At 58.9% G+C, this 24250-nt stretch overlaps 3 protein-coding genes across 4 annotated transcripts; 1 reads left to right on the forward strand and 2 right to left on the reverse strand.

The window, feature by feature from the left end:
- Positions 1-6758: 6758 nt before the first annotated feature.
- JSRP1 (junctional sarcoplasmic reticulum protein 1) lies at positions 6759-9805 on the forward strand. Its single transcript, XM_079917557.1, has 6 exons — positions 6759-7119; positions 7506-7543; positions 7689-7818; positions 8205-8375; positions 9066-9157; positions 9265-9805. The coding sequence occupies exons 1-6, from the start codon at positions 7002-7004 to the stop codon at positions 9721-9723; spliced, it is 1008 nt and encodes a 335-aa protein (XP_079773683.1). The 5' UTR covers positions 6759-7001; the 3' UTR covers positions 9724-9805.
- Positions 9806-10026: 221 nt separating this feature from the next.
- Positions 10027-12973, reverse strand: AMH (anti-Mullerian hormone). Its single transcript, XM_079917605.1, has 5 exons — positions 12339-12973; positions 11639-11781; positions 11317-11425; positions 11043-11202; positions 10027-10957 (listed from the first exon to the last, which is right to left on the reverse strand). Exons 1-5 carry the CDS (start codon positions 12802-12804, stop codon positions 10099-10101), a joined length of 1737 nt encoding a protein of 578 aa, XP_079773731.1. The 5' UTR covers positions 12805-12973; the 3' UTR covers positions 10027-10098.
- A 542-nt stretch (positions 12974-13515) lies between these two features.
- SF3A2 (splicing factor 3a subunit 2) lies at positions 13516-23822 on the reverse strand. 2 transcript variants are annotated; one of them, XM_079915947.1, is made up of 9 exons: positions 23694-23822; positions 18978-19142; positions 17387-17458; positions 16599-16645; positions 16290-16399; positions 15264-15313; positions 15043-15183; positions 14497-14565; positions 13516-14410 (listed from the first exon to the last, which is right to left on the reverse strand). In XM_079915947.1, the coding sequence occupies exons 2-9, from the start codon at positions 19101-19103 to the stop codon at positions 13631-13633; spliced, it is 1395 nt and encodes a 464-aa protein (XP_079772073.1). In that variant the 5' UTR covers positions 19104-19142; positions 23694-23822; the 3' UTR covers positions 13516-13630. The 2 variants fall into 2 exon arrangements, with proteins under 2 accessions (XP_079772073.1, XP_079772074.1); XM_079915948.1 differs by lacking the exon at positions 23694-23822 and adding an exon at positions 21033-22122.
- Between the last annotated feature and the right edge of the window lie 428 nt (positions 23823-24250).

The raw sequence follows: 24250 nt of genomic DNA on the forward strand, positions 1-24250 counted from the left end.
ACTTGGTTCCTGCCACCGTGATCCACCATAAAGAGAGTAAAAAAGCAAGACACAAACTGGGGTAAGATATTAGCAATACATATATCTGACAAAGGACTTATATCCACAATACAGTTAAACAGAAAATAAAGCAGAACCAAACAAAAGTTCCTACAAATCGCAAAGAAAAACACAAACCAGTTAAAACATGGCAAAAGATTGTGAATATGCATTTCACAAAAGAAGATATCCAGGGCTTCCCTGGTGGCGCAGTGAGAGTCCGCCTGCCGATGCAGGGGACACGGGTTCATGCCCGGGTCCGGGAGGATCCCACATGCCGCGGAGCGGCTGGGCCTGTGAGCCATGGCCGCTGAGCCGGCGCGTCCGGAGCCTGTGCTCCGCAATGGCCAATAGACTGCTGTATCTCAGTTATGAGGGAAAAGTAAATTTAAACCACACTGAAATATTTCTGTACTCCCATAAAAATGGCTAAAATTAGAAAGGTTGCCAATTTCAAGTGTGGCAAGGATGTGGAGCAACTGCAACTCCCCTGTCTTACATTTCAGGTAGGAATGTAAAACTAAACAGCTACACTGGAAGCCTTTGTAGTGGAAGCACAGAGTTAACCACTAGACTACCAGGGAAATCCCCTGGCTGTATCTTTTAAAGCTAATATATGTATGCCCTTTGACCCAGCAACTCTACTACTGTACCCAACAAGAATGCATAAATACATCCACCAAAGACTTGGATAAGAATGTTCACAGCAGCCGTATTTATATTAGCCCAAAACTCAAAATGATCCAAATGTCCATTGACATAAAATGGATATATAACTCCTGTGGTATATCCAACAACGGAATACTATGCAGCAACAAAAAAGAACAAATCACTGGGACTTCTCTGGTGGCACAGTGGCTAAGAATCTGCCTGCCAATGCAGGGGACACGGGTTCGAGCCCTGGTCTGGGAAGATCCCACATGCCGCAGAGCAACTAAGCCCGTGCGCCACAACTACCGATCCTGTGCTCTAGCGCCTACAAGCCACAACTACTGAGCCTGTGCACCTGGAGCCCGTGCTCCACAACAAGTGAAGCCACCGCAATGAGAAGCCCACACACCACAGCAAAGAGTAGCCCCCACTCGCCGCAACTAGAAAAAGCCTGCTTCACCAGTGAAACAGTAACAGTTGCTATTAACCGAAAAAAAAAGAAAAAGAAAAAGCCCGTGCACAGCAACAAAGACCCAATGCAGGCAAAAATAAATAAATAAAAATTTATAAGAAAAAAAGAACAAATTACTAATACACAGAACAAAATAGATGAATTACACAGACACAATGGTGGACACAAAAGAGTGTACACAGTGTGGTTCTATTGCCATGATGTCCAATTGCAGGCAAAATTAATCTATGGTGATAGAACTAAGTAACATCATAAGTTACACAACTATACAAGAAAGAACTGGAAACTGGATAAATAAATTCAATAAAAAATTAGTAGACATGTGAAGAAGCAAGAAAATGTAACTTATGAACAAGAGAACAAAAGGGATGAATAGAAATGGACCCTGGGGACTTCCCTGGTGGTCCAGTGGTTAAGACTCTGTTCTTCCACTGCAGGGGGCTCAGGTTTGAAGATCGGGGAACGAAGATCCCACATACTGCTCAGCATGACCAAAAAAAGAGAAATGGACCCTGAAATAACAGAGAGACGAGAATAAGCAAAGATTATACTATAGCTACTACAAATACACTCAAAGATTGAAAAGAAAACATGTACACAATAAAGAGAGAAAAAGGAAGATTTAAAAAATAAACCAAGGAACTTGTAGACTGAAAAAGTACAACATATGAAAAATATTCATTACATGGAATTAATAACAGATTAGACATTGAGGAAGAAAAGGTTAGTGAAGTTAAAGACTTAAAAGCTATCTAAAATGAAGCACACAGAGAGCAAAAACGCTTACAAGATGAACAGAACCTCAGTGACCTGTAGAACAATATCAAGTAATCTAATATACATAACTGGAGTCCTAGAAAGAAGGAGAGAGAAGAAGGACAAACAAAAAAACAAAGAATGAGGCTTCCCTGGTGGTGCAGTGGTTAAGAATCCACCTGCCAATGCAGGGGACACGGGTTCGAGCCCTGGTCCAGGCAGATCCCACGTGCTGTGGAGCAACTAAGCCTGTGCGTCACAACTACTGAGCCTGCACTCTAGAGCCCGTGAGCCACAACTACTGAGCCCACGTGCCACAACTACTGAAGCCCGCGTGCCTACAGCCCATGCTCCAAAATGAGAAGCCACTGCAATGAGAAGCCCGTGCACAGTAACAAAGAGTAGCCCCCGCTCACCGCAACTAGAGAAAGCCCACTCACAGCAACGAAGCCCCAACACAGCCAAAGATAAATAAATAAATAAATTTATTTTTAAAAAAATCAGAGAATGAATGGCCACAAAGTTTCCAAATATAGTAACTATAAAACCACAATCTAAGAAGCTCAATGAATCCCAGAGGAGATAAACACAGAGAAAAGCACAACCAAGCACATTGTAAATTAAAGTGTTGGAAATCAGAGATAAAGTGGGAATTCCCTGGTGGTCTGGTGCTTAGGACTCTGAGCTTCCACTGCAGGGGGCCTGGGTTCTATCCCTGGTCGGGGAACTAAGACCCCACAAGCCGTGCGCAGCATGCGGGATCTTAGTTCCCCGACCAGGGATTGAACCCAGGCCCCCTGCAGTGGAAGCGCCGAGTCTTAACCACTGGACCATCAGGGAAGTCCCAGGCAATACCTATTTTCAGATAAATAAAAGCTGAGTGAATGTGTGGCCAGTAGACATACAATAAAAGAAATGTTTTCATTCCTAGGTTTTGGCACCAAAAAAAAAAAAAAAGAAAGAAAGAAAGAAAAAGAAAATTAAAAAGAAAGGAATGTTAAAGGAAGTTCTTTGGAAAGAAGGAAATGTTACCAGAGATTTGGATCTATGCAATGGAATGAAGAACACAAGAAATTTACAAAATGTGGTTAATGCAATTTTTTTGTTTTTTAATTTGGCTATGCCAGGTCTTAGTTGCAGCATGCAGGCTCTTCTATTTCCCTGACCAGGGATCGAACCCAGGCCCCCTGCGTTGGGAGTGCAGAGCCTTATCCACTGGACCATCAGGGAAGTCCCAATATAATTATTTTTCTTTTTTTTTTTAAATAGTCTCTTCCTTACTGCATTCAGGGTTTTTTTTTTAATTAATTTATTTTTTATTTATTTATTTTTGGCTGCGTTGGGTCTTCATTGCTTTGCGCGGGCTTTCTCTAGTTGCGGTGAGTGGGGGCTACTCTTTGTTTCCCTGCACGGGCTTCTCATTGCAGTGGCTTCTCATTTTGGAACATGGGCTGTAGGCGCACGGGCTTCAGTAATTGTGGCTTGTGGGCTCTAGAGCACAGGCTCAGTAGTTGTGGTGCATGGGCTTAGTTGCCCCGCGGCATGTGGGATCTTCCCAGACCAGGGATCGAACCCGTGTCCCCTACATTGGCAGGCGGATTCTTAACCACTGTGCCACCAGAGAAGCCCTATAATTATTTCTTAATGTCTTCAGATGATAATTCCCTTTTAAAGAAAAACTAACAGCAATGTGCTATGAGATTTATTTTACAACATATTTGAAGTAAAGCAATAGTATATACAGAATGGGAGGTGGAAATGGAAATGGAAGCTTGTAAGGGTCTTACAGGATGTGTGAAGCAGTATGTTTTAACCCTAGTCATATTCAGAGACAGAAAGTAGAATGGTGGGGGCCAGGGGCTGGGGGAGGGGTGGAGAGTCAGTGTTTCATGGGGACAGAGCTTCAGTTTGGGAAGATGAGAAAGTTCTGGAGATGGATGGTGGGGATGGTTGCCCAACAGTGTAAAGGTACTTAATGCCACTGAGCTGTGCACTTAAAAATGGTTAAGATGGTGAATTTTATATTTATGTGTATTTTACCACAATTAAAAATTAATGCACAGGGCTTCCCTGGTGGCGCAGTGGTTGAGAGTCCGCCTGCCGATGCAGGGGACACAGGTTTGTGCCCCGGACTGGGAAGATCCCACATGCCGCGGAGCAGCTGGGCCCGTGAGCCATGGCCACCGAGCCTGCGCGTCCAGAGCCTGTGCTCCGCAAAAAAAAAAAAAAAAAAAAAAAAAAAAAAAAAAAATTTGCAGGAAGACAGGATCTGAACCTGCACTTGACCAAATCTCCTCCTCTCCTCCTCCTAATCCCAGCCCTGTCAGATGCAAGTGAAGGGATACACACAATGTGGTCCCTCCACACGCTGGAGCATCACTCAGCCACGAAAAGGGGTGAAGCCCCAACACTCGCTACAACGTGCATGTACCCTGAGAACATGATGCTCAGTGAGAGAAGCCAGACGCAGGACACACAGTGTGTGATTCCACTGATAGGAAACGTCCAGAACAGGCAGATCCACAGACAGAGAGAGTGGATATCTGGTTGCCAGGGGCTGGGGATAGGGGGTGACTCTGATGGGGACAGGCTTCTTTTGGGGTGATGGAATGTTCTGGAACCGGATAGAGATGATTGTGGCACAACTGTGGGAATGTACTAAATACCACTGGATTGTACACTTTACAGAGTGAATTGCACATGAACTGTATCTCAATAAGGCTGTTATTTAAGAAAATGACAAAGTAATTTCCAGTACAGCTCGGCTGGGCTGAGTGGTGTGTGTTTGATGATTGACTAAACAAAGGTGTGGATGGGTGACTAGGTGGGATGATACAAAAGCAGCCCACAATTGAATGTAAATTGGTGCAGACACTATGGAAAACGGTATGGAGTTTCCTCAAAAAACTAAAAATAGAGTTACCGTATGTTCCAGCAATCCCGCTCCTGGGCATATATCCAGACAAAACTCTAATCCAAAGAGATACGTGAACCCCTATATTCCTAGCATCACTATTCACAATAGCCAAGACATGGAAACAACCTAAATGTCCATCGACAGAGGAATGGATAAAGAACATGTGGTACATATATACAATACAATATTACTCAGCCATAAAAAAAGAATGAAATAATGCCATTTGCAGCAACATAGATACAACTAGAGATTATCATACTAAGTGAAGTAAGTCAGAGAAAGACAAATATATGATATCACTTAAACATGGAATCTAAAATATGACACAAATGAACTTATCTACGAAACAAAAACAGATTCACAGACATAGAGAACAGACTTGTGGTTGCCAAAGGGAAAAGGGGGGTGGGAGAGGGATGGATTGGGAGTTTGGGATTAGCAGATGCTAACTATTATATATAGGATGGATAAACAACAAGGTCCTACTATAAAGCACAGGGAACTATATTCAATATTCTGTGATAAACCACAATGGAAAAGAACATGAAAAAGAATATATATACGTATAACTGAGTCACTTTGCTGTACTGCAGAAACTAACACAACATTGTAAATCAACTATACTTCAATTAAAAGAAAAAAAAAAAAACAGCCCACAGTTGAGCCTCACAGCCCCCCCTGGGAGGAAACGACCCGACTTTCCAGATGAGGAAACCAAGGCCTCTGAGCTGTGCCTGACCCGCGTCAGCCAGCAGAGCCTGGCTTCTTTTCGATGGTGTCATCCTCCTCCCTGAAGCCCTCCCTGATGGACCCCGGCTCCACAGGGACGTGGATGTTTAGCTGCTTCTGAGCCCGGCACGCAGCAGGTGCTCATAAAGGCGAGGTGACCACGCTTTGTGGGTGCTCCCACCCCCAGGGACCCTCTTTTCTGAGGCTGAGAGAGGAAGCAATGCTCCCAGAGTCACCGTGGCCAGCCTGGTGGTGGCTTTGTGCTCATGGGGGTGGGGCCAGTGCCTGGCCCTGCTCCGAGGTGGGGATGTGCCCCAGCAGGGACCTCAGGCCAGCCCTCCTTCCACCCCCGCAGCGGCTGAGGAGCTGATTGGCCCACCTCGCGGCCTCCAGCCACCTGCTGCTGTCTGTCTTGGGGCCACCCTCCCCATGCTCCATCCTGTCCACCAGGCCCAGCGTGGCAACAGCGGGGTAAGAGGGGCAGAGGGAGGCCTGGGCAGAGATGGTGGTCCCTGGGATCTGGGAGGGCATCCCTGAGGTCCACGGGTGTCCCCGACTCCTGTGGCTGCCCACACACACCCTTAGGGGCACCCCCTGGCCCACTGGGCCCCTTCCCCACGGCCTGCTCTGGCCCCAGGGATGGGTCACTCTGCTGGCAGCAGAGACACTGGGGACCCCAAAGAGCAGGGCTGTGGAAGCCAACAGACGGGTTTGGCTCCAGCTCTGCACAACCTCTGGCCCACGGCTCCACCTCCAGCCTCAGTTTCTTCATCTGCCCTATGGGAGCAGAGACGGCCAGAAGAGGTGGCGACCCCAGCGTTGGGGTCTGGAGGCCCGGGACCCCTGCCCCTGCCTGCCAAGGCCAGAACCAGGCTGGTCCCGGCTGCTGGGGCTTGAGCTCCTACACCCAGGGTGTCTGGGGGGAGGCTGGGTGCCAGGAATAGGGGGCGAGGATGGTCCAAAGGGAGACCCCAGGGGGGCAAGGGCCTAGGAGGGGCTGGGCCCCACATTGGCCTGTCCTGCTGGCCTCAGGCACTGGATAAAAATAGTCGCTGGTCTCTGAGAACATGAGCCGACCCTGGAGCCAAGGGTTCCGGTTTGGGCTCTTTGCTCACCTCTGTGTGACCATGGCCAGAACCCAGCCCACTCTGGGCCCCAGCAGCCCAGCAGCCTGTCAGGAGGGGTCCTGAGGCAGGCCTGAGGGGGGCAGGGAGAGTGCCTGGCGGAGGGCTGTGGTCGTGCCCTGCGTGTGAAGCTACCGAGGAAAGGTGGCTCCAGGCAGAGGGACAAGGAAGGCGGTGTGGGGAGGTAGGGAGCCCCCTTCTCCCCAGGTCAGGCCCAGGCCCAGGCCCATACCAGGGGCTCAGCAAATGCAGGCTGCCTCCTCCCCCTCCCCCCCAAGCCGGACTCTGGACCTGCTGCTTCTCAGACGTCTCCATGACAACCAGGGCCTTGGAGGAGTTGGATGGAGGCCTGGGCAGTTGCCAAGTGGACGAGGACCTCTCTGCACTGGCTGACCCCTGCCCAGGCCGGCCCCGGGAGGACAGGGCTCAAGGTAGCCAAGAGGGTACCACAGGATGAAGCCCACGCCCCCATCCTCCTGTTGAGCCAGGTGGCTCACCTTCAGGGACCAGGACTTGGTCTCCCACACTGGACTGACTTAAACCATGCCCCCCATTTCCAATCTGTGTCCATTAGTGTGTTGGGGGTTTGTAAAGAACCCAGAGAACACAGGTGCTGGGCCACACAGGTCGGGGTTTGAATCCCAGCTTGGCAGTGACGTGCTGTGCGCCTTCATGCAAGGCTGCCTCTGCGTCTGTCTGCTTTCTAATCTGCAGAACGGGAGCAGTCACCTGTCCCTCACCCAGCAGAACTGAGCGGAGGGTGGGATCAGCCTGGGGGTTTCCACGACTGTGACTGTCCCTCTTTTCCTGCCAACAGCAACATCCAGGCTGGCCGACTCCAGCAGCTGGCCCCGTGTGAGTAGCCAGGGCCCTGGGGTTTCAGCCCAGGGTGCCCCTAGAGTAGGGGACATGTTGGCCAAGAGGGTGCATTTCTGCAGCCCATGGGAAGGGTTTGGTCTCCCTTAGGGAAACACCCAGGATGACATGTTACTCCCCACAGGATTCTCAGGAGCCGGCAGCTGAGGGCAGCCCCGCAGGCGGTGTGGATGCTTGGCCCAAGAAAACAGAAAAGGAGCCTGTGGACAAAGTGGCCTCCGGACCGGGTAAGGAGAGGCTGAAAGCAGAAGCAAGTGGGTTTCCGGGAGGCAGGGGTGAGGTGGGGGTGGGGTGGGTGTGGATCAGCATGGGGGTGGGGGATTGGTCCTGGGCTGGGTCCTTGGATCTGGGGGGCAGGGTGATAGCGTGCATGGGGCTCCTGACTGGGGGGTGTCTGGGTGTCACAGGCCGTTACTCAGTGGGCTGTGGGAGCCTCTGCTAATTCATGATAACACCAGCTTAGGTGCCACTAAGCTTCAACTAATTATCTTCTAGAATATTCTCAGCATCCCAGTGAAGCGGCCAATCCCGCAGGGCTTAGTTCCTCGGCCCAAGGCCGCACAGCCGGGCAGGGCAGAGCTGAGTTTAGCCGCGGGTCAGCCCCACGCGGCCTGCGCCCAGCCCGCACTTGCTCCCGCAGGTCCCCAGAGTCCCACGCGGAAGAAGGCGCAGGCCGCGCCGCCCTCGCAGCCGCCGCCCACGCCCCCGGTCCTGAGCGAGGAGCTGCTCTGGGGACACCTGACGCTCAACAAGTGCCTGGTGCTCGCCTCGCTCGTGGCGCTGCTGGGCTCCGCCTTCCAGCTGTGCCGAGGTGAGCCTGCGCCGCAGCACGTGGTTACTCCCTCCCGGAAGCGCGGACAGCCCAGGGGGCGGGTCTGTGCGCTCCCACTCTAGGCCGTGCGCGCCCCCTTCCCCCCAGTATGGACCTTGTGAGTGAGGAGGGGTTCCCCCGCCCCGTGCACCTCCTGCTCAGGGACAGACTGACCTTGTGCACCCCGACGGTCGCGCCCGACTCCCTCTATCCAGGACCAGCTTTGACCCCCGCCTCCCATAGACCTTAAGAGGAGCCCTGCCCCCCCACCCCCCAGCAAGGACCTCGGTGCATCTCCCTTTACCGGTGACCGACCCTCACTGCCCCACGACTCCCACCCCGGGCCTTGTAGGCCCGGGATGGGCGTGTGCGCCCCCGTTCGGTAGCGTGCTGCTTTCTCTGCGCGCCAGGGCGGGCGCTCCTGCGTCCCTCAGAGAAACGGGAGCATCCTTTTGCAGCCTGAATGAGGGAGGTTTGAAGGGAAGGTCATCGCAGCAGCGGAGACTCGGAACCCCTTCCCAGGGCTCGGAGGGACCCAGCCCAGCCTCAGCGTACCCGGTGGGGTCCGGCTGGGCTCCCTTGCATGTCCCCAGGGAGAGGGGTCTCTGGGGGCAAGGGCGGGGATGGACGGTGTGCAGTGGTCGGTCCCCTGGGCCAGGCTGTTTCGCATCCCCTCCCGTCCCCTCCCAGAGGCCGTGGCGGGGGAGGCGGAAGCCCCTGCGCCTGTCCCTGAGCCGTGGGTCCCGCCAAGCTCGTCCCTGAAGGAGCCAGCGTCACCCCTGGTAAGCACTTCCTCAAGTGACCTGTCAGTGGGGCCTTCACTGGGGGAAGGGGCCTGGGCCTTGGAACTCTGTGCCGACCCCACCACCCCACACTGTCCACATTGCAGCCAAAGTCCGTGGCCTGGGCCCCCCCACTGGGATCGCTCGAGCCCCCGGCGAAGGTAGAGGAAAGGGCCGCGGTTCCCAGGAGCAGCGGGGCTGCAGGGAAGGACAAAGGGGAGTCTGAGGAGACCGCTGAGGAGGAGCGCGTGCCGCTTGCCGACCGAGGGCCCAAGGAGAGGCGGAAGAAGGCGGAGAGGCTGAGAAAGGAGAGGCCCCGGAAGGAGAGGCCACAGAAGGAGAGGCCAAGGAGGGAGAGACCCCGGAAAGAGGAGAGGCCGCGGGCTGCCGAGGAGGCCCTACACCGACGCTGGGAGGCGCGCGAAGGGGGCCATCGGGCATGGGCGGGAGAGTCCAGAGACCCCGAGCATAGGAAGAGGCAGGCCTGGGCCTCCCCGCGGCGCCCCGATGAGGAGGACCGGCCTCCCGGCCGCCAGAAGCACCACGCGGGCAAGGGGCGGGACTGAGCCAGACCTGGGTCCTGCGCGGGGGTCCCTGAACCTCTGCTCGACCGCCCCGCAGTTCCAGCAAATAAAGCGAGCGCTGTGGTCCCCCTCATCGCCTGCTCCTTTGTGCCTGGACTCCAGAACCTGCCCGGGGCCTGAGTGACAGGGATGGGGAGCTTTAGGCGGCTGTGGGGGGGGGGGGCGGGGGCGGGGTCAGGGAGGCAGTGGGTGCCAACGGGGAGGACGCGGCCCTGCCTGCCAGAGGAGAAATGGGGGAAGGAGGCCTCCGCCTGTCCCCAGACATGCACGGACACCCCAACCGCGTGCTTTCTGGTCTTTATTGGGAGCGATGAAGGGGTCCGAATAAATATGGGCCGGCCGGAGCACGGCGCGGGGTCACCGGCAGCCGCACTCGGTGGCCACCATGTTGGGCACGTGGTGCGCGCTGATGCGCTCCTCGGACAGGCTGATGAGGAGCTTGCCGGCGTAGGCCGTGGGCACGCAGCAGGGCGGGCGCGCCAGGGCGGCGCCGCGGGCCTGCATCTTCAGCAGGAGCACCACGTGGTTGCCGTACCGCGGGTTGCGGTCCGATTGCGGCCAGCCGCACGCGCCCTGGCAGTTGTTGGCCTGGTACGTCTCCGGGATGAGCACCGAGCGCTCGGCGCGGAGGTCCACGCTCAGCTCGCGCAGCCCGCACGGCCCGTCGGTGGCCGCGGCGCCGGCGCTGCGCTGCGCCCGTGCCGACCCGCTCCGCTCCCGCACGCGCCACTCGGCGCGCAGGCCCTGCAGCGCTTTCAGCAGCAGCAGCGCGCGCAGCGGACCGCCGGGGCCGACCGGGTTCCCCGGGCACAGCGCCAGTAGGCGTGCCAGCAGCGGGGTGGTGGCGGGCGGCAGCCCCGGGAGGCCGCGCAGTTCCGCGGCCGCCGCCTGAAGCTCGGCGGCTACCCGGCGCGCTAGGCCCGCGGCCCACAGCGCGGACGCCGGACCCTGCAGTGGTGCGGGGACCCCGGGGGTGGCTGCCGTGGGCGGCAGCAGCAGCAGCAGCGGCTCCTCGCCGTCGAGCAGGCGCTCCAGCGCCGCGGGGTCCGACAGGTTGACCTGGCCCTGCGGGAAACCGGTCAGCGAGCCCGGGTCCAGGGCCAGACGCGGCGGCGAGCCTCGGGACGCGGGTCCCCGCAGCGCGCGCACCAGGCGCGTGAGCGTCTCCAGGAAGGGATCGGCGCTGGGCGGCGCCTCCTCGGGCTCTGGGGACGGCCTGGACGGCAGAGTGGGGGATCGTGAGGGCGCAAGGCTGCGCCGCCCCCCACTCCCCGCGCCCCCAGGGCCGGGCCCGCGCGCACCTGGGCTGCGGGAAGGGCACCGAGTCCAGCTGGCCGTGCGCGGGCATCGGCGTGGGACCCTGCGGCGGCAGCAGGAGCAGCGCCGGGGTCATCCGTGTGAAGCAGCGGGAGTCGGCGCCAAACAGCAGCGCCTGCAGCTGGGCGGTGCTCAGTGGCGCACCTGCGACGGGAGGCGCGTGCGCGGCGCTGCTTCAGCGCCGGAGGTCTGGGGGTCGAGGACAGCCGTCCCCACCACGCTCCGCAGCATCCCTGTCCCTGTCTGGGCGAGACCTACCGTTTCCGCGGCGCCGCAGGGTCAGGGCGAGCCCAGGCCCGCGCCAGGCCGCCTCGGGGCGTCCCACAACCAAGGGCAGGTAGCTGGAGTCCCGGCTCAGGCAGAGGCTCTGCGGAAATGGGGGCTCAGCCAGGCAGTGGGCGCGCAGGGCGCCAGCCCTGCTCTGCCTGCTGCCCTTAGCATCCCTTCAAAATTCCAACCTGGGCACTTGCAGCCTTTTTGTTAAACCCAGTTAAAAAAATCAACAAAACCGTAACCCCTTCCTCGCCCTGAGTGAGGGCTCCTGGTGGCCCAGGGGCAGTCCCCTTCAACTCCCTGGTACCTGGGCGCCGGGCAGCCCGGCCCCGGTGACGGTGACCTCCGGGCCAGGCCCTGGGTACAGCACCATCAGCGCCAGCTCTTCGGGGCTGGCTCCTCCAGGTGGAGGCTCCTGGAACCTCAGCGAGGGTGTCGGCTCCCACGTCACTGCGGCCAGGACAGTGGGGAAGGGGATGCCTGAGCCCCTCCCCCAAGCCTGTCCCAGTCCTGCAGGAGGGAGAGCCCCCACCCCACCCAGAGCCCCGGGGAACCTAGAGGGAGAGGCTTGACGCCCCTGGACCCCAGGTGTAGCGCTTCCTTGGGACACGGGTGGCCTGGGAGGAGTGACAGACACTGTGGGCAGTGGGGTGGAGCCCTTGGGGTCTCTTGGTCTGGGGATGTCCTGGGGTAAAGCCCTTCCTTGTAGTGTGTCTGAGGCCAGCGGTCCCTGGGGACAGGCCCCCTGGGCAGCCTGGTCAGGGAGTGGGGGGAAGGGCCCTCCTCGGCTGGACCTTCAGGCTGTGCTGGCCCTGCCCCCTGTGGCTCCAAGGTCGGAGGAGAGGGGACCCTCCCCAGGCACTGCAGGAGGACTTGCTGCCCCAGGCAGGGCAAAGATAAGATCACCCACCTCTGTGGCCATCAGCCTCCACTTCCCAAGGGTTCTCCCACCCTGGGGCACCAGAGCCAGCCCCCCACCCAGGCCCCTGGGTTAGGGCCCCACGTACCTTCCTCCAAGTGCAGGACCACCAGCCGCCGCCCCCCGGGCCCCCCAAGCCATGCCTGCAGCTGCTGCAGATGGGGCAGGGCGGGCTGCCCGTCTCTCGGGGGGCAGACTGCAAAGGTGGCCAGGTCCCGGGGCCCCCAGTGGGCGCGCCGCACAGCCTCTAGGAACGCCCGCTCGTAGCCGCTCAGGGCCCCCACCACCCGCAGGGGAGCACTGCTCCTGTTGCCACCCCCATCCAGGGTCACCAGGCACAGGGGGTCCCGAGGGCTGCCTGGTGGCCAGACGCCAGGGGGTGGCCAGTCCCAGTCTTGGTGCAAGATGAGCCCTCCGCCTCCGCCGCCTGGGGTTGGCTCCCTGGGCAGGGCCGGGGTGCTGGAGACCTCTCCCCTGAGGGTCCTGGCCCCCAGCAGGGCCCCCATTGCCAACAGCACCAGGGCCAGCTGAGAGAGAGGTGGACCCTGCATCATGGGAGCTTGGAGGGGCCGGGCTGCCCCAGCTTATATGAGGGAGCAAGAATGTTTGTGCCAGAAGGCGGCCCCTATCTCCTTCAGGGATGTGACCTTGGGGGCCAGTGCCCGCTGTGAGCCCGGGCAGGCCGGCAGCCTCCTCAAAGCCCCTTCTGTTCCGGCTCAGCTGCCTATCTATCTTCTTCTCACCAGTGCTACAAAGTGTGGCCTGTGACCCATTTGTCAAAATGTCCTTGACAAGTTTTCCCCTTTAGAGCCAGGAGCAGGAATGTGAGCAGGGAGTGTGTGGCCCAAACGATCAACAATTTGGGGGGGTGGAGGGTGCTGCAGGAGGGCAGAGGTGCAGAGCCCCTGCCCCACAGGACCACTGGGTAGGTGGGGGGCGAACCCCCACACCCACTGCACGCTCGCTCACCACGCCTTCGGGGCCCACAGAGACCCCCAAGGAGAGCGAGCAGCCTTTGCTCTGCTCTCCTCCCAGAGGGCGACCCCAGACCCACTGCTGGCCAGCAGGGTCTGTCCTCACCCAGCAGCCTCCAGGGCACAGCATTGCCAGCGGCCACCCCCTGGGATCCTGGTGGGGCCCCGACCCTGAGCCACCCCCATAGGTGGCAGAGGGCAGCCGTGCGTGTTCACCCACAGCGAGTGGGTGCTTCCCGCCCACCCGCCCGCCGGCCAGCCCACACAGCAGTGCGCTCCAAGGTTAGCAGAGACTCTTTAATGGGCTCTGGGAACACGGCCCAGCCCTGTACAAAAAACTCAACTTCACTCTGCGGGGGGGAACACAGGAAAACAAGGCCAGACTTGCTGGGACAGGGGTGGCTTTTCAGTTGGTGGGGGGAGGGGGAGGAATGTTCCCAGGGCCTTCGGAGGGCAGCGGGGGCCTCAGCATCGGAGGCATGGGAGTTGGGGGATGCACCCCGGGATTTGAGGGGTGAACTCCAGGAGGCTGGGGATGGACCCCAGGAGCTGGAGGATGGACCCCAGGAGCTGATGGGTGGACCCCAGGAGGTGGGGGGTGGACCCCAGGAGGCTGGGGGTGGATCCCTGGGGCTGGGGGGTGGACCCCGGGAGCTGGAGGATGGACCCCCGGGGCCTGGGGGTGAACTGCAGGAGCTGGTGGGTGCACCCCTGGGGCCTGGGGGTGAACCCCAGCAGATGGGGGAGGATGGACCCCGGGGGCTGGAGGGTGGACCCCTGGTGCTGGAGGGTGGACCCCTGGGGCTGGGGGATGGACCCCCGGAGCAGGGGGGTGGACCCCAGATGCTGGTGGGTGGACCACTGGTGCCGGTGGGTGGACCCCAGGAGCTGGGGGGTGCACTCCAGATGCTGGGGGGTGGACCACTGGTGCTGGGGGGTGGACACCGGGAGCCGGTGGGGGCAGCTGAGGAGGGCCCGGAGGCCCCGAGGACGCAGGCCCACTGGGCGGCATGGGGGGCAGGGGCAGGCCTCCTGGCGGGGGCGGGGGCAATGACTCGGGCAGTGGTGGCCGAGGGGGCAAACCATTCATCAGCGGGGGTGGGGGCCGCTTCACCCCAGGAGGCCCTGCAGGGAGGCTCGGCGGGGCCGGTGGCTTCTCCATCTTAAAGTGGAACTGGAGGAAAAACTGGACAGAAAGGAGAGGCTGAGCGTGGCCCCTGGGCCTCGGGCTGGGAGAAGGTTCGGCAACTGCCTGGACCTGCAGTGACTCACCTGCTTAGTTTCCCGGTTCCAGTGAGTCCAAAACTTGCCTTCAGCCTTGTCAATCTCCCTGCTTGGCACCTGCGTGGGGTGGAGCAGGGGGCAGAGACGGGCCTTCAGGACCACGAGATGGCCTAGCTGAGGAGGCCCTTCTGTGAGGGGACAGGGTCTAGCTTAGGGGTAACAGAGTCGACTGATGTCCTTGCTCCACCACTCAGCAAACCTGCAAGCCCGAGAAAGCCATGATCTACGCTATGCCATTAACGTCCATCTGGGGACCAGATCCGGTCATGGAATCCATGAACAGCCAGCAGCAGGGACACCTTACTGCTGGGGCCATGTCAGGGGTCTCTGCTTCTGGGCGGACACCCACCTCGATGCCCAGCCCCTGGCCCTCGCGCTGCCTTGTCCTTTGCCACCCTCTCAAGAGGCAAGGGCCCAGAGGGATACCCCTGGCCCTGGCAGGAAGGGGCATCCTGGAGTGGGCTGGAGGCCAGCTGCCCGGACGGAGCAAACTCCTCGGCCGGCTCCCCACCTCTCGGGGGTCCAGTGCGCTACCTTGAAGGCAATGGTCTCGTAGGGCTCGGCGGCCATGAGCAGGTACTGCCAGCGCCGGTCCGGAGGCTCGATCCTCTGCTCGTAGGCGGACATGAAGCGGTGGCGGGGCATGATGCCCTCGGCAATCTCGGGGTAGTCGATCTGTGGGGACACGGCCAGGTGGCAGCACCGCCTCTCAGGGAGCCCCTTCCCTCAGAACTGGGTCCCCAGCCTTTGCTCACCTGGAAGAGGAGGCTCTGCTGACCCATCTCCGTGTCCCTCTGCTTGGTCACTGCAACACAGGAGGTGTCAGGACCAACTAAGGGGCCCTGGGGCTGGCCTAACACTACCCACAAACGGGAGAGCAGGCCTGGGGGTGGTCACCTGGCTGGGGAAGCACAAGAGCCATCCGCAGCTGGACGGGCACCATCCAGGGCTGGGAGGGCTGCACCCCGGGTGCCATCTGCCCCAGATCACACGGGTGGGGGTGGGGGTGGGAGGGAGACCTCCCCACTGCCTGCCCCCCCACCTGGGGAGCATCGAGTGTGAGGGTCAAGACTGTGCCCCCACTTCTGGGAGAGGGTGCCCACTGCCAGAGCTCTGTGGCTTTGGGCTGCTTTCCACACGGGTGCTCAGTGTCTCCCCGCTACACCCAGGAAGACGCCAGATGGCCTGGACTGGCCAGAAAGCCTGTGGTGGCCTCCCCAGGGAAACAGTGCCATCCCTGTCCTGGCTCACCAAGCAGGCCCACTCCAGGGCCTTTGCACGCCACGCCCCGAAACGCCACCCACACGCAGGATGTCCCCACCTTAGCAGGACGCCTACCAGGTGGCCTGCCTTCCCCCACCCCCCCCCCCCCGCCCCTGGCACACGGTCTCCTGTATCCCCTGTGCTCCAGCTGGGCCGCCTGACTGGCTTTCCGAACCAGGTGACACAGGCGCTGCTGCACGCACAGACCCTCCCCCTCCCCTTCCTTTCTCCTCAGGTGAAGAAGAGCCAGCACCCAGTTCCGTGGTCAGAGGAGAGAGCCACACCAGGGCTCGCGCTCACGTCCCACAAGCTCACCCACCTTTGCTAGGAGCGTAAAGAATAACGACACTGCTCCTCCTCCGGCATGTGTGTGAAAGTTCACGGTGGGAAGGCGGTCCCAGCCCCCAGGGAAGAAAGCCCTCTGACAGGAAGCCACTCCCCAGAGGCGGATGGTGTGGGTGTGGGTGTGGGTGTGGATGGGTGTGGGGCTGCCCGCCAAGGCCACAGAGCATCCTTACCTTTGTAGCCCGGGCGGCCGATCTTCACGAACTTCTTCACCTCCACCTTGACCTTCTCTGGCGCCGGCTGGGCGGGGGCCTCCTTGGCCTCCTTGGCTGCTCGCCGGGCCCTGCAGGTGGGACGGACATGGGGCTGAGGCCCCTCCATACAGGCCGCCAAGGCCATAGGCCCAGGTGCCAGGAGTGCCACCCCCCCGCCCTGCCCCAGCCAACCTTGGAGCTTCGAGGTCAGGGGGGACGGGGGTCAAGTGAGGTGACAGCTCTGGTGGGGGTGAGCGCCGGGCATGGGAAGGGGCGCGAGGTACTCACAAGTTGGTCTGATGCTTTTTCCCTTGGGTGTGCGCGAGGTAACTCCCCTAGAACGGGAGAGGGACGCACAGCTCAGGACAAAGCGAGCGGGGAGGTGCCGATAGGCACCCGATCGCTGCTGAGTAGACGAGCGCTAGTGGGTCTGCACACAGGGGAACGAGACCCCCAAAAGCCGGGGGTGAGGCGGGCCTCCGGAGGGTGCGACGCGGGCAGTCTTGCAGCTGCTGGGGTGCAGTGTGGGCTGTGGACACTGCTTGGAAGTGGTGGGGAAACCCAGGAGTGATCATGTCCCGTGATTCCATCTCCACGATGCCCCAGGGATGAGACACGCGAATCAGTGGTTCTCAACGGGGGCCGGTGGTGGGGGCGGTTTCTGACCCCCGGGGACAGCATGCCCAGGACGGTCCTCCCCGGAGGATGAGCAGCCCCAATGCCGCGGGGAGACCCTCCCATATCGGGCTGTTCAATTCAGTGCTGCCGACCGGGGCTGGCAACCACCAGAAACAAAGCACGTCCTCCACACGAGAAAAGGGACAAAGGGACCTACTCGTGCCAGGAGAGGGGCCCAGCGTGAGGGAGCATCAGACTCTCGCCTGCTTCAAAGGCGCAAACTAGAGCCACACCGGCTAGACTTCACGACCCCGGCCCTGACGTGGAACGTCCCAGGGTGTCCCCACGTTCCCAGATACACATCTGTGGCAACGGTGCCACCGGTACTGAAGAACTCGCCAAGTCCACAGCAACACAGGTGGGGCGGGGTGGGGGGTGGGGCAGGGGCGGGGCCACACCTCGTTGTTGTGCAGCGTCAGGCACAGCTTGCACTCGTAGGAGCCCAGATGGTTCTTCATGAAGTAGGGGTCCTGCGGAGGAAGCACGCTTGTTATGCGGTGGGAGGGGCCCTGGGGACCCCGCACGGGCGCTGAGAGAACACCACTCTCTTCAGGGCGAACGCTCGCGGCGGGGGAGGGGGCGCAGAGGACAAGCAGGAGCCCCCCAGGCAACACCGCAGAGCCCACTGGGTGGGGCTGGGGCTGACCACACGCCCCTGCAGCAAGCTCGGGGAAGGGTCCTCCGGGAGCCCCGGCCCCACGTCCTCGGCAGCCCAGGGTCCAGGAGGCAGAGCCGAAACAGCACCGCTGCTCACGCATCTCCATGGCGCCGACCAGGCCAGCCCTCCTCGTGCCGCAGCACAGCCTGACGCGGGCAGAGAAGCAAGCGGGCCAACCCGAGGCCCTAGGAGACCCCGTCTCTGCACATCCCGTGAGTGGGGCAGGGGCTCCAGGGCCAACTGGTGACCACTCAAGAGGCGCAGAGCAGACAGCAGGGGTTCAGGTCCCAACTCCACCGCCCAGAGACCGTGTCGTCATTGGCGATGACAATCCCACCCTCAACTCTGTTTCCTCATCTGGAAAATGGGAAGAGTAACAGAACTGACCTCCCAGGCCAGGCCTCTGAGGGGCTTTGGGAGCGTCCGGCACACGGTGCGGGCTCGACACACCTCAGAGCGTTTCAAAGTCTAAGAGGACCTATACACTGAACACCAAGGGGCACATCGAGGGCAACTCTGCCTCCAGGGTCCACTGGGCAATGTCTGGGGACGTCAGTCGTTGTCACGAGTTGGGGGCTCCTGGCATCAAGTGTGGAGGTGAGGGTGCTGCTCCACACCCAACAGCGCCCGTGATGGCCCCCATGCCCCAGGGAATGACCGGGCCGCACCTCCAAGCTGAGAAACCCTTAGTCAGTTATTCGCGAAAACCTTGAGTCTGCTCCCTGCTCACGCTGGACACCAGGATAAATCCCCGATGCTCAGCTGGTGTAAACCAGGGGGGCCCCCATCATCTGTATCACCTCCTCTCCCTCCCACTCAGGTGTGGACTGAAATGTGTACAGCATCCCAGGACCACAGAGGTCAGGTGGTCATGGAACCCAGTCTCCTGGGGTCAGTGGAATCCCTATCCCTGGGGTCTCACCGGAGGTGATTCCGCCCCCCAAGGGACACTGAGCGACACATGGGGACATCTGTGGCCACTGTGACTGGGGAGCTCCTGGCATCTGGCGCGGGGGCAGGGCAGGGATGCTGCTGCACACCCCACAGCGCCCAGGGGGACCCACATACGTATCCCCAGGGCCGAGGCAGAGGCCTGTCTCCCTACAGCTCTGTACGGATAAGCTGCTGTCTTTCGCTGCCCGTGGTGCCATCAGGGCCCCCACCACTGGCGACTCCCCACACCTCTGGCTAAGTATAGCTTCCTGTGCTAACAGACCCTTCAAACGTGGGGCTACGAACAGCAGCCGGCCTCTGGTGGACACTGAGAGCTGCCACTCCAGGTGAAGCTCCCTGGTGCAGGGTGGGCACAGGCGGCGGGAGGGCACGTGTACCTTGTTGATGTCGATGGTTTCCAGGGCCAGCTGCCGGAGGCGCTCCCTACGGTCCCGGTTGCTCTCAGAGGAGGAGGCCACGCCCCCACTCCCGGTCTTGCCTCCGGGGCGATGCTGGAAGTCCATGGTGAGGACCTTGGGGCTCTACCAGACCAGAGAGGAAACCTGTGGAGGCCAAGGGGCGGCTGTGAGGCTGCGCGGGAGGCCTCGCCCTCCTGGTTCAGCCTCATCCCCCAGAGCTCTCGCAGCTCTCAGCCTCATGCCCACGCTTTACCAAGTCTCTTCCAGTGGCCGAGGGTCCACTATGGGCCAGGCACATGGAAATGAGGAAGAAGGAGAAACAGGGCATCTCCAGGTGACCTGGTGGGTGGACTGAGGAAGTCCCCCCAGCCTGAGGAGTGCAAAGGCCCAAGGACCCGAAATGGCAAAGGGCAAAATGAGACCAAGGTCTCACTAATTAGTCTCACCTCCTCCAAGAAGCCTCCCCAGACCACCCAAGCCCATGCTGTTCACTCCCTCCTCTGAATTCCCTTTCTGATTGTCTTACACTTATTTCTCTCAGCCTAAATTCTGCTTCTCCGGCTCAGCTGTACATTTGCTGGAAACAAGGAACACATCTACCAACCTATCCCCCCGCCACTGCCTAACGCACAAGATGTTCACGGCTCGTTCGCGGCTGAGGAAGGCTCTCCCGAGCCCTTGATGTCTCTTCCAGCCCAGCCACTGTTTCCCACCCTCCTTCAGGCTCAGCTCAGACCCAACCTCCAGGAACCTCTCTCATCTTACACTCCCTTTCCCACTGGTCAATGTTGGCCCCAGGCCCCTGGCATCTTGTCTCTGTTGGGGTAAATTCACAGGGATGGGGCCCAGGAGTGACTATGACCCCTGCCAAAGATGGCCCCATCTCAATCTCAAGGGTTCCTGGACGTGTCACCTCACGGGGCAGAGGAGACTTTGCAGGTGGGGTTAAGTTACGGCCCCTGAGAAGGGGAGGACCCTGGATTCCCCAAGGGGCCTAGTGTCATCACAGGGTCCTTATAGGAGGGAGGCAGGGGGGTCAGAGGCAGAGAGAGACGGGAGATGCTGCGCTGCCGGCTGTGAGGATGGAGGACGGGCCGCGAGCCAGGGATGCGGCGCCTCTAGAAGCTGGAAAAGGTGGAACCGATGCTCCCCTGGAGGCTCCAGAAGAAATAAAGCTCAGTGAGACTCACAATGAACTCCTGACCTCCAGAGCTGCATCATGAACTTAGGTCGTTTAAGCCACTAAGTCGGTGGTGGTTTGCTGCACCGACCACAGGAAACTAACAGTCCAGGCACCAGCCAGCTGTGCCACCGACCGGCAGTGTGACCTGATGAGTTTACAAAAACCTCACACGTGGTGAGGCTGCAGAATCCCAGGACTAGACTTTTTATTTCACGCCAAGTCCACCCAGAGCCGCCAACTGGTAAAGGCAAAACACTACCAGAGCCAAGAGTTCCAGTCAGTTTGGGGGGAGCCCAGTTTCTCCTCAAGCAGCCAGAACAAGCTCTTGTCCTAGTCGGGAGTACGCGCCACAGGTGTCGTGAGAGCACCTGTGGAGAGGATCCGACTGGCTCAGGAAACCCAAACGCAAGCAAGTACTTAATCACTCACCACGTTACAGTGAGTGCCAGTAGCTATCAGAGACTGAGATGAGGCCAGAGAGAAAAGGGGGCAGGTCCATCAAAACCCATCTGCTAGGGCTTCCCCGGTGGCGCAGTGGTTAAGAATCCGCCAGCCAATGCAGGGGACATGGGTTTGAGCCCTGGTCTGGGAAGATCCCACATGCCACAGAGCAACTAAGCCCATGCACCACAACTACTGAGCCTGCGTTCTAGAGCCCGCGAGCCACAACTACTGAAGCCCGCGTACCCAGAGCCCCTGCTCCACAACAGGAGAAGCCACCGCAATGAGAAGCCCACGCGCCACAACGAAGAGTAGCCCCCGCTCGCCGCAACTAAAGAAAGCCCGCGCAGCAACGAAGACCTGATGCAGCCAAAAAAAAAAAAAAAAAAAAAAAACAACAAAAAACCCACCCGTTAAGCGGCAGGCAACACCCCTTCCCCTGGTCTGTGTCCAGCAGGCAGGAGACCCAGCTGGTGCTCCCAACCCAGGGGAGATCAGGAGTCTTTTCTGGGAAGAGAGCACCAGAGACAGTATTCTCAGACACTGACAGTTGGGGGCCCCCCACACTCCCCAAACCCCAGCACTCTGCCAGGCCCACTGAACTCGCTAGATGAGAAGCACTACTCTCCATGCAGACTGGTAACTTAACATAAACAGACGCAAAGAAACGTGTGCATCAGAGAAAAAAGAAACCTGGTGGAAACATCAATAGAAGGTGTTAACGTCCTCCCGGATGACAGGAGACGTTACCACATCGTGAAACTAGAATAGATGCCAAAGGTGAGCATGGTGAATTAAAACCAGACGAACCCTGAGACTTCCCTGGTGGTCCAGTGGGTAAGACTCCACGCTCCCAATGCAGGGGGCCTGGGTTCCATCCCTGGTCGGGGAACTAGATCCCACATGCTGCAACTAAGAGTCCGCATGCCACAACTAAGACCCAGTGCAGCCTAAATAAATAAACAAATAAAGTTAAAAAAAAAAAATAAACCTTTAAAAGTAAATACGTGATGAACCTGACAAAACAATGAATACGAGCGCTTGAATGTAAGAGTTAAAGAAGGCTTTCATAATGGAGAACAGGAAAATGAACAACAATAACAACAATAATAGCAAAATAATAACAGGCAAAGCAAGAATCTAGAAATCACGAACTGAAAACAGAACGAAACGTAGGCACACTACTATATTTAAAATAGATAACCAGGGCTTCCCTGGTGGCGCAGTGGTTAAGAATCCGCCTGCCAATGCAGGGGACACGGGTTCGAGCCCTGGACCAGGAATATCCCACATGCTGCGGAGCAGCTAAGCCCGTACGCCGCAATTACTGAAGCCTGCGCACCTAGAGCCCGTGCTCCGCAACAACAGAAGCTGCCACGACAAGAAGCCCGCGCACCGCAACGAAGAGTAGCCCCTGCTCGCCGCAAGTAGAGAAAGCCCGTGCGCAGCAACAAAGACCTGACAAATCCAAAAATAAATAAAATAAATAACTTTATTCAAAAAAAAGATAATCAATACGGACCTCCTGCATAACACAGGGAACTGTGCTCAATGCTCTGCAATGACCTATATGTGAAAAGAACCTGAAAAAGAGCGGACACATGTATGTGTATAAATCACTTTACTGTACGCCTGAAACTAACACGATGTCGTAAATCAACTATAGACCCACATAAAATAACAATTAAAAAGAACAAACGTGGAGAATATCATCAAAGGAATAACCTATGAAATAAAATACCCCAGAACTGAAAGAACCTAATTTTCAGACAAAACCAAAAAAAACCACTCTCGAAGAAACCATTAAATTTCACAGCACTAATGAAAACCTAAAGTTTCTACTAGACAGAAAAAAAATCAGAAACAAGAGGTCGGAAACCAGAACGGGACGAGACCCTTCAGGACAGCAGGGAACTCCTAAGACGGGCAATGCTTTCACAGCTCCCACCGGGGGCTTTTGATCTGGAACTTTACACCCACCCTTCTCCTGTGAGGATAAATAAAGCCGTTTTCAGCTAACCGAGAGCTCAATATAAAAAAATGAGTCGAGGGCTTCCCTGGTGGCGCAGTGGTTGAGAGTCCGCCTGCCGATGCAGGGGACGCGGGTTCGTGCCCCGGTCCGGGAAGATCCCACATGCCGCGGAGCGGCTGGGCCCGTGAGCCATGGCCGCTGAGCCTGCGCGTCCGCTCCGCAACGGGAGAGGCCACAACAGCGAGAGGCCCGCGTATCGCAAAAAAAAAAAAAAAAAAAAAAAAATGAGTCGACTTCTTCAAAAGCTACCTGATGAGCTCTGATGGAAGAAAGGAAGGAGAGTAGATGGTCACACTGAAAACAAGCCAGCCCAGGGGAGCCCGGACAACAGGTTCTAGGACAGCTACTCAGCTGCAAGGTGGGGCTCCAGTCCCGACCGGAGCAGGAGGATGACAGCTTTGAGAGGGAAGTTTCCACGGGGGAAAGGAAAAAAGACATCCATTTGTTTCAACCTGTAGGAAAATACAACCGCTAGGCGTGTGAGGTGAAAACGCTTTGAGTACAAAGGTTTAACAACAAGCAAAGAAAATCAGGCGAATAGGAAAGGTGAAGAAGTTAATGAGCTTTGGGGGGCAGGAAGAAGAATGGTATAAGAAACCTAGACTGACAGGCGGGGAAGTCACTTAACCTCGGGGCTTCGCTTGCGAAACGGGCCCAGCTAACGGGCTCTGGTGGCCTCGGGCGCGGTGCCGGGCGCTCCGCCTCCGGACCTTCCTTTCCACTCGGTGGGCCTGGAACTGGGGCCGCCGTCACCCCTATCCAGGTGAGTCCCGGACCACAGAGCCAGCAAGCCAACGGACGAGTCCTCGGGCGCAGGGAAGGCGCCCCGGACCACGACCCGACCCGACCCAATGGGCCTTTGCAGCCGGAGCTCCTAGCGGGCGAGGGTGTGGGGGTCGGGCCTGCCCAGCGCCGGGCGCGGGCGCGGAGCAGGCGCCCGCCCCCAGCCCGCGCCCCTGCCGAGGCGCTCCTCGCCTACTCCCCTCCAGGGAGCCCCTCGCGGTCGCCGCCCTAGCCCCGCGCGGCTCTTAACTCTCACCCGCGGCCGCACCGCCGTCGCCTGTTCGGCCACCACCTCTGCCGCCGCGCCGACTTCGTTCTGCACAAGCGCGCCGCGGGCTAAGGAAGCACTTCCGAGGGCAAGCGGGGCGGGGTTCTTCCGTGTGCGCATGCCCGGCCCGCCCAGCGGCGCGGGCTAGACGCTTCGGAGGCTGGAGGACTGCGGGCAGCAGGAGTGCAGGCCGGAAGCCGAAGCGCGCGTGCGCACCGGCTCTCACTGTCCTTATCGTCGGCCAAACTCGCGCGGAGCCAGTTCTCGCGGGATAGCGAGTTGCTTCTCGTCTCCCACTCCCGTCCGCCTGTTCCCTTGAGTACTGGGCGCTATAGGTCGTGGGGGTGCTTTATCGTTTCCACCCCGGGTCCACCTTGTTGCTTGGTTACGTGACAACCATCCATCTTGCCTACTGCTCTGTGCGCCCCACGAGGGCTCTTCTCGGCCCCGGCGGCCCCCGGGACGCTTCTGCCACTCGCCGGTGTAGGACAGGCTGAGCGGCCCGGGAGCGCGCAGGCGTGGTAGCTCCGGCCGCGCTTCCGGGA

Source organism: Stenella coeruleoalba (assembly GCF_951394435.1).
Source record: "Stenella coeruleoalba genome assembly, chromosome: 3".
In the NCBI taxonomy this organism is placed as follows: domain Eukaryota; kingdom Metazoa; phylum Chordata; class Mammalia; order Artiodactyla; family Delphinidae; genus Stenella; species Stenella coeruleoalba.

What these genes read in the sequence shown, in the direction of transcription:
- AMH (XM_079917605.1), bottom strand. Translation starts at nt 12,804, where the DNA reads ATGATGCAGGGTCCACCTCTCTCTCAGCTGGCCCTGGTGCTGTTGGCA. An exon ending in CCGGGCTGCCCGGCGCCCAG is followed by an intron (nt 11,426 to 11,638) that starts GTACCAGGGAGT and finishes CCATTTCCGCAG; the next exon opens with AGCCTCTGCCTGAGCCGGGA. An exon ending in GTGCCCTTCCCGCAGCCCAG is followed by an intron (nt 10,958 to 11,042) that starts GTGCGCGCGGGC and finishes TCTGCCGTCCAG; the next exon opens with GCCGTCCCCAGAGCCCGAGG.
- JSRP1 (XM_079917557.1), top strand. Translation starts at nt 7,002, where the DNA reads ATGACAACCAGGGCCTTGGAGGAGTTGGATGGAGGCCTGGGCAGTTGC. An exon ending in ACTCCAGCAGCTGGCCCCGT is followed by an intron (nt 7,544 to 7,688) that starts GTGAGTAGCCAG and finishes TACTCCCCACAG; the next exon opens with GATTCTCAGGAGCCGGCAGC. An exon ending in CGCCTTCCAGCTGTGCCGAG is followed by an intron (nt 8,376 to 9,065) that starts GTGAGCCTGCGC and finishes GTCCCCTCCCAG; the next exon opens with AGGCCGTGGCGGGGGAGGCG.
- SF3A2 (XM_079915947.1), bottom strand. Translation starts at nt 19,103, where the DNA reads ATGGACTTCCAGCATCGCCCCGGAGGCAAGACCGGGAGTGGGGGCGTG. An exon ending in AAAAAGCATCAGACCAACTT is followed by an intron (nt 16,400 to 16,598) that starts GTGAGTACCTCG and finishes TCCCACCTGCAG; the next exon opens with GGCCCGGCGAGCAGCCAAGG. An exon ending in AGCAGAGCCTCCTCTTCCAG is followed by an intron (nt 15,184 to 15,263) that starts GTGAGCAAAGGC and finishes GTGTCCCCACAG; the next exon opens with ATCGACTACCCCGAGATTGC.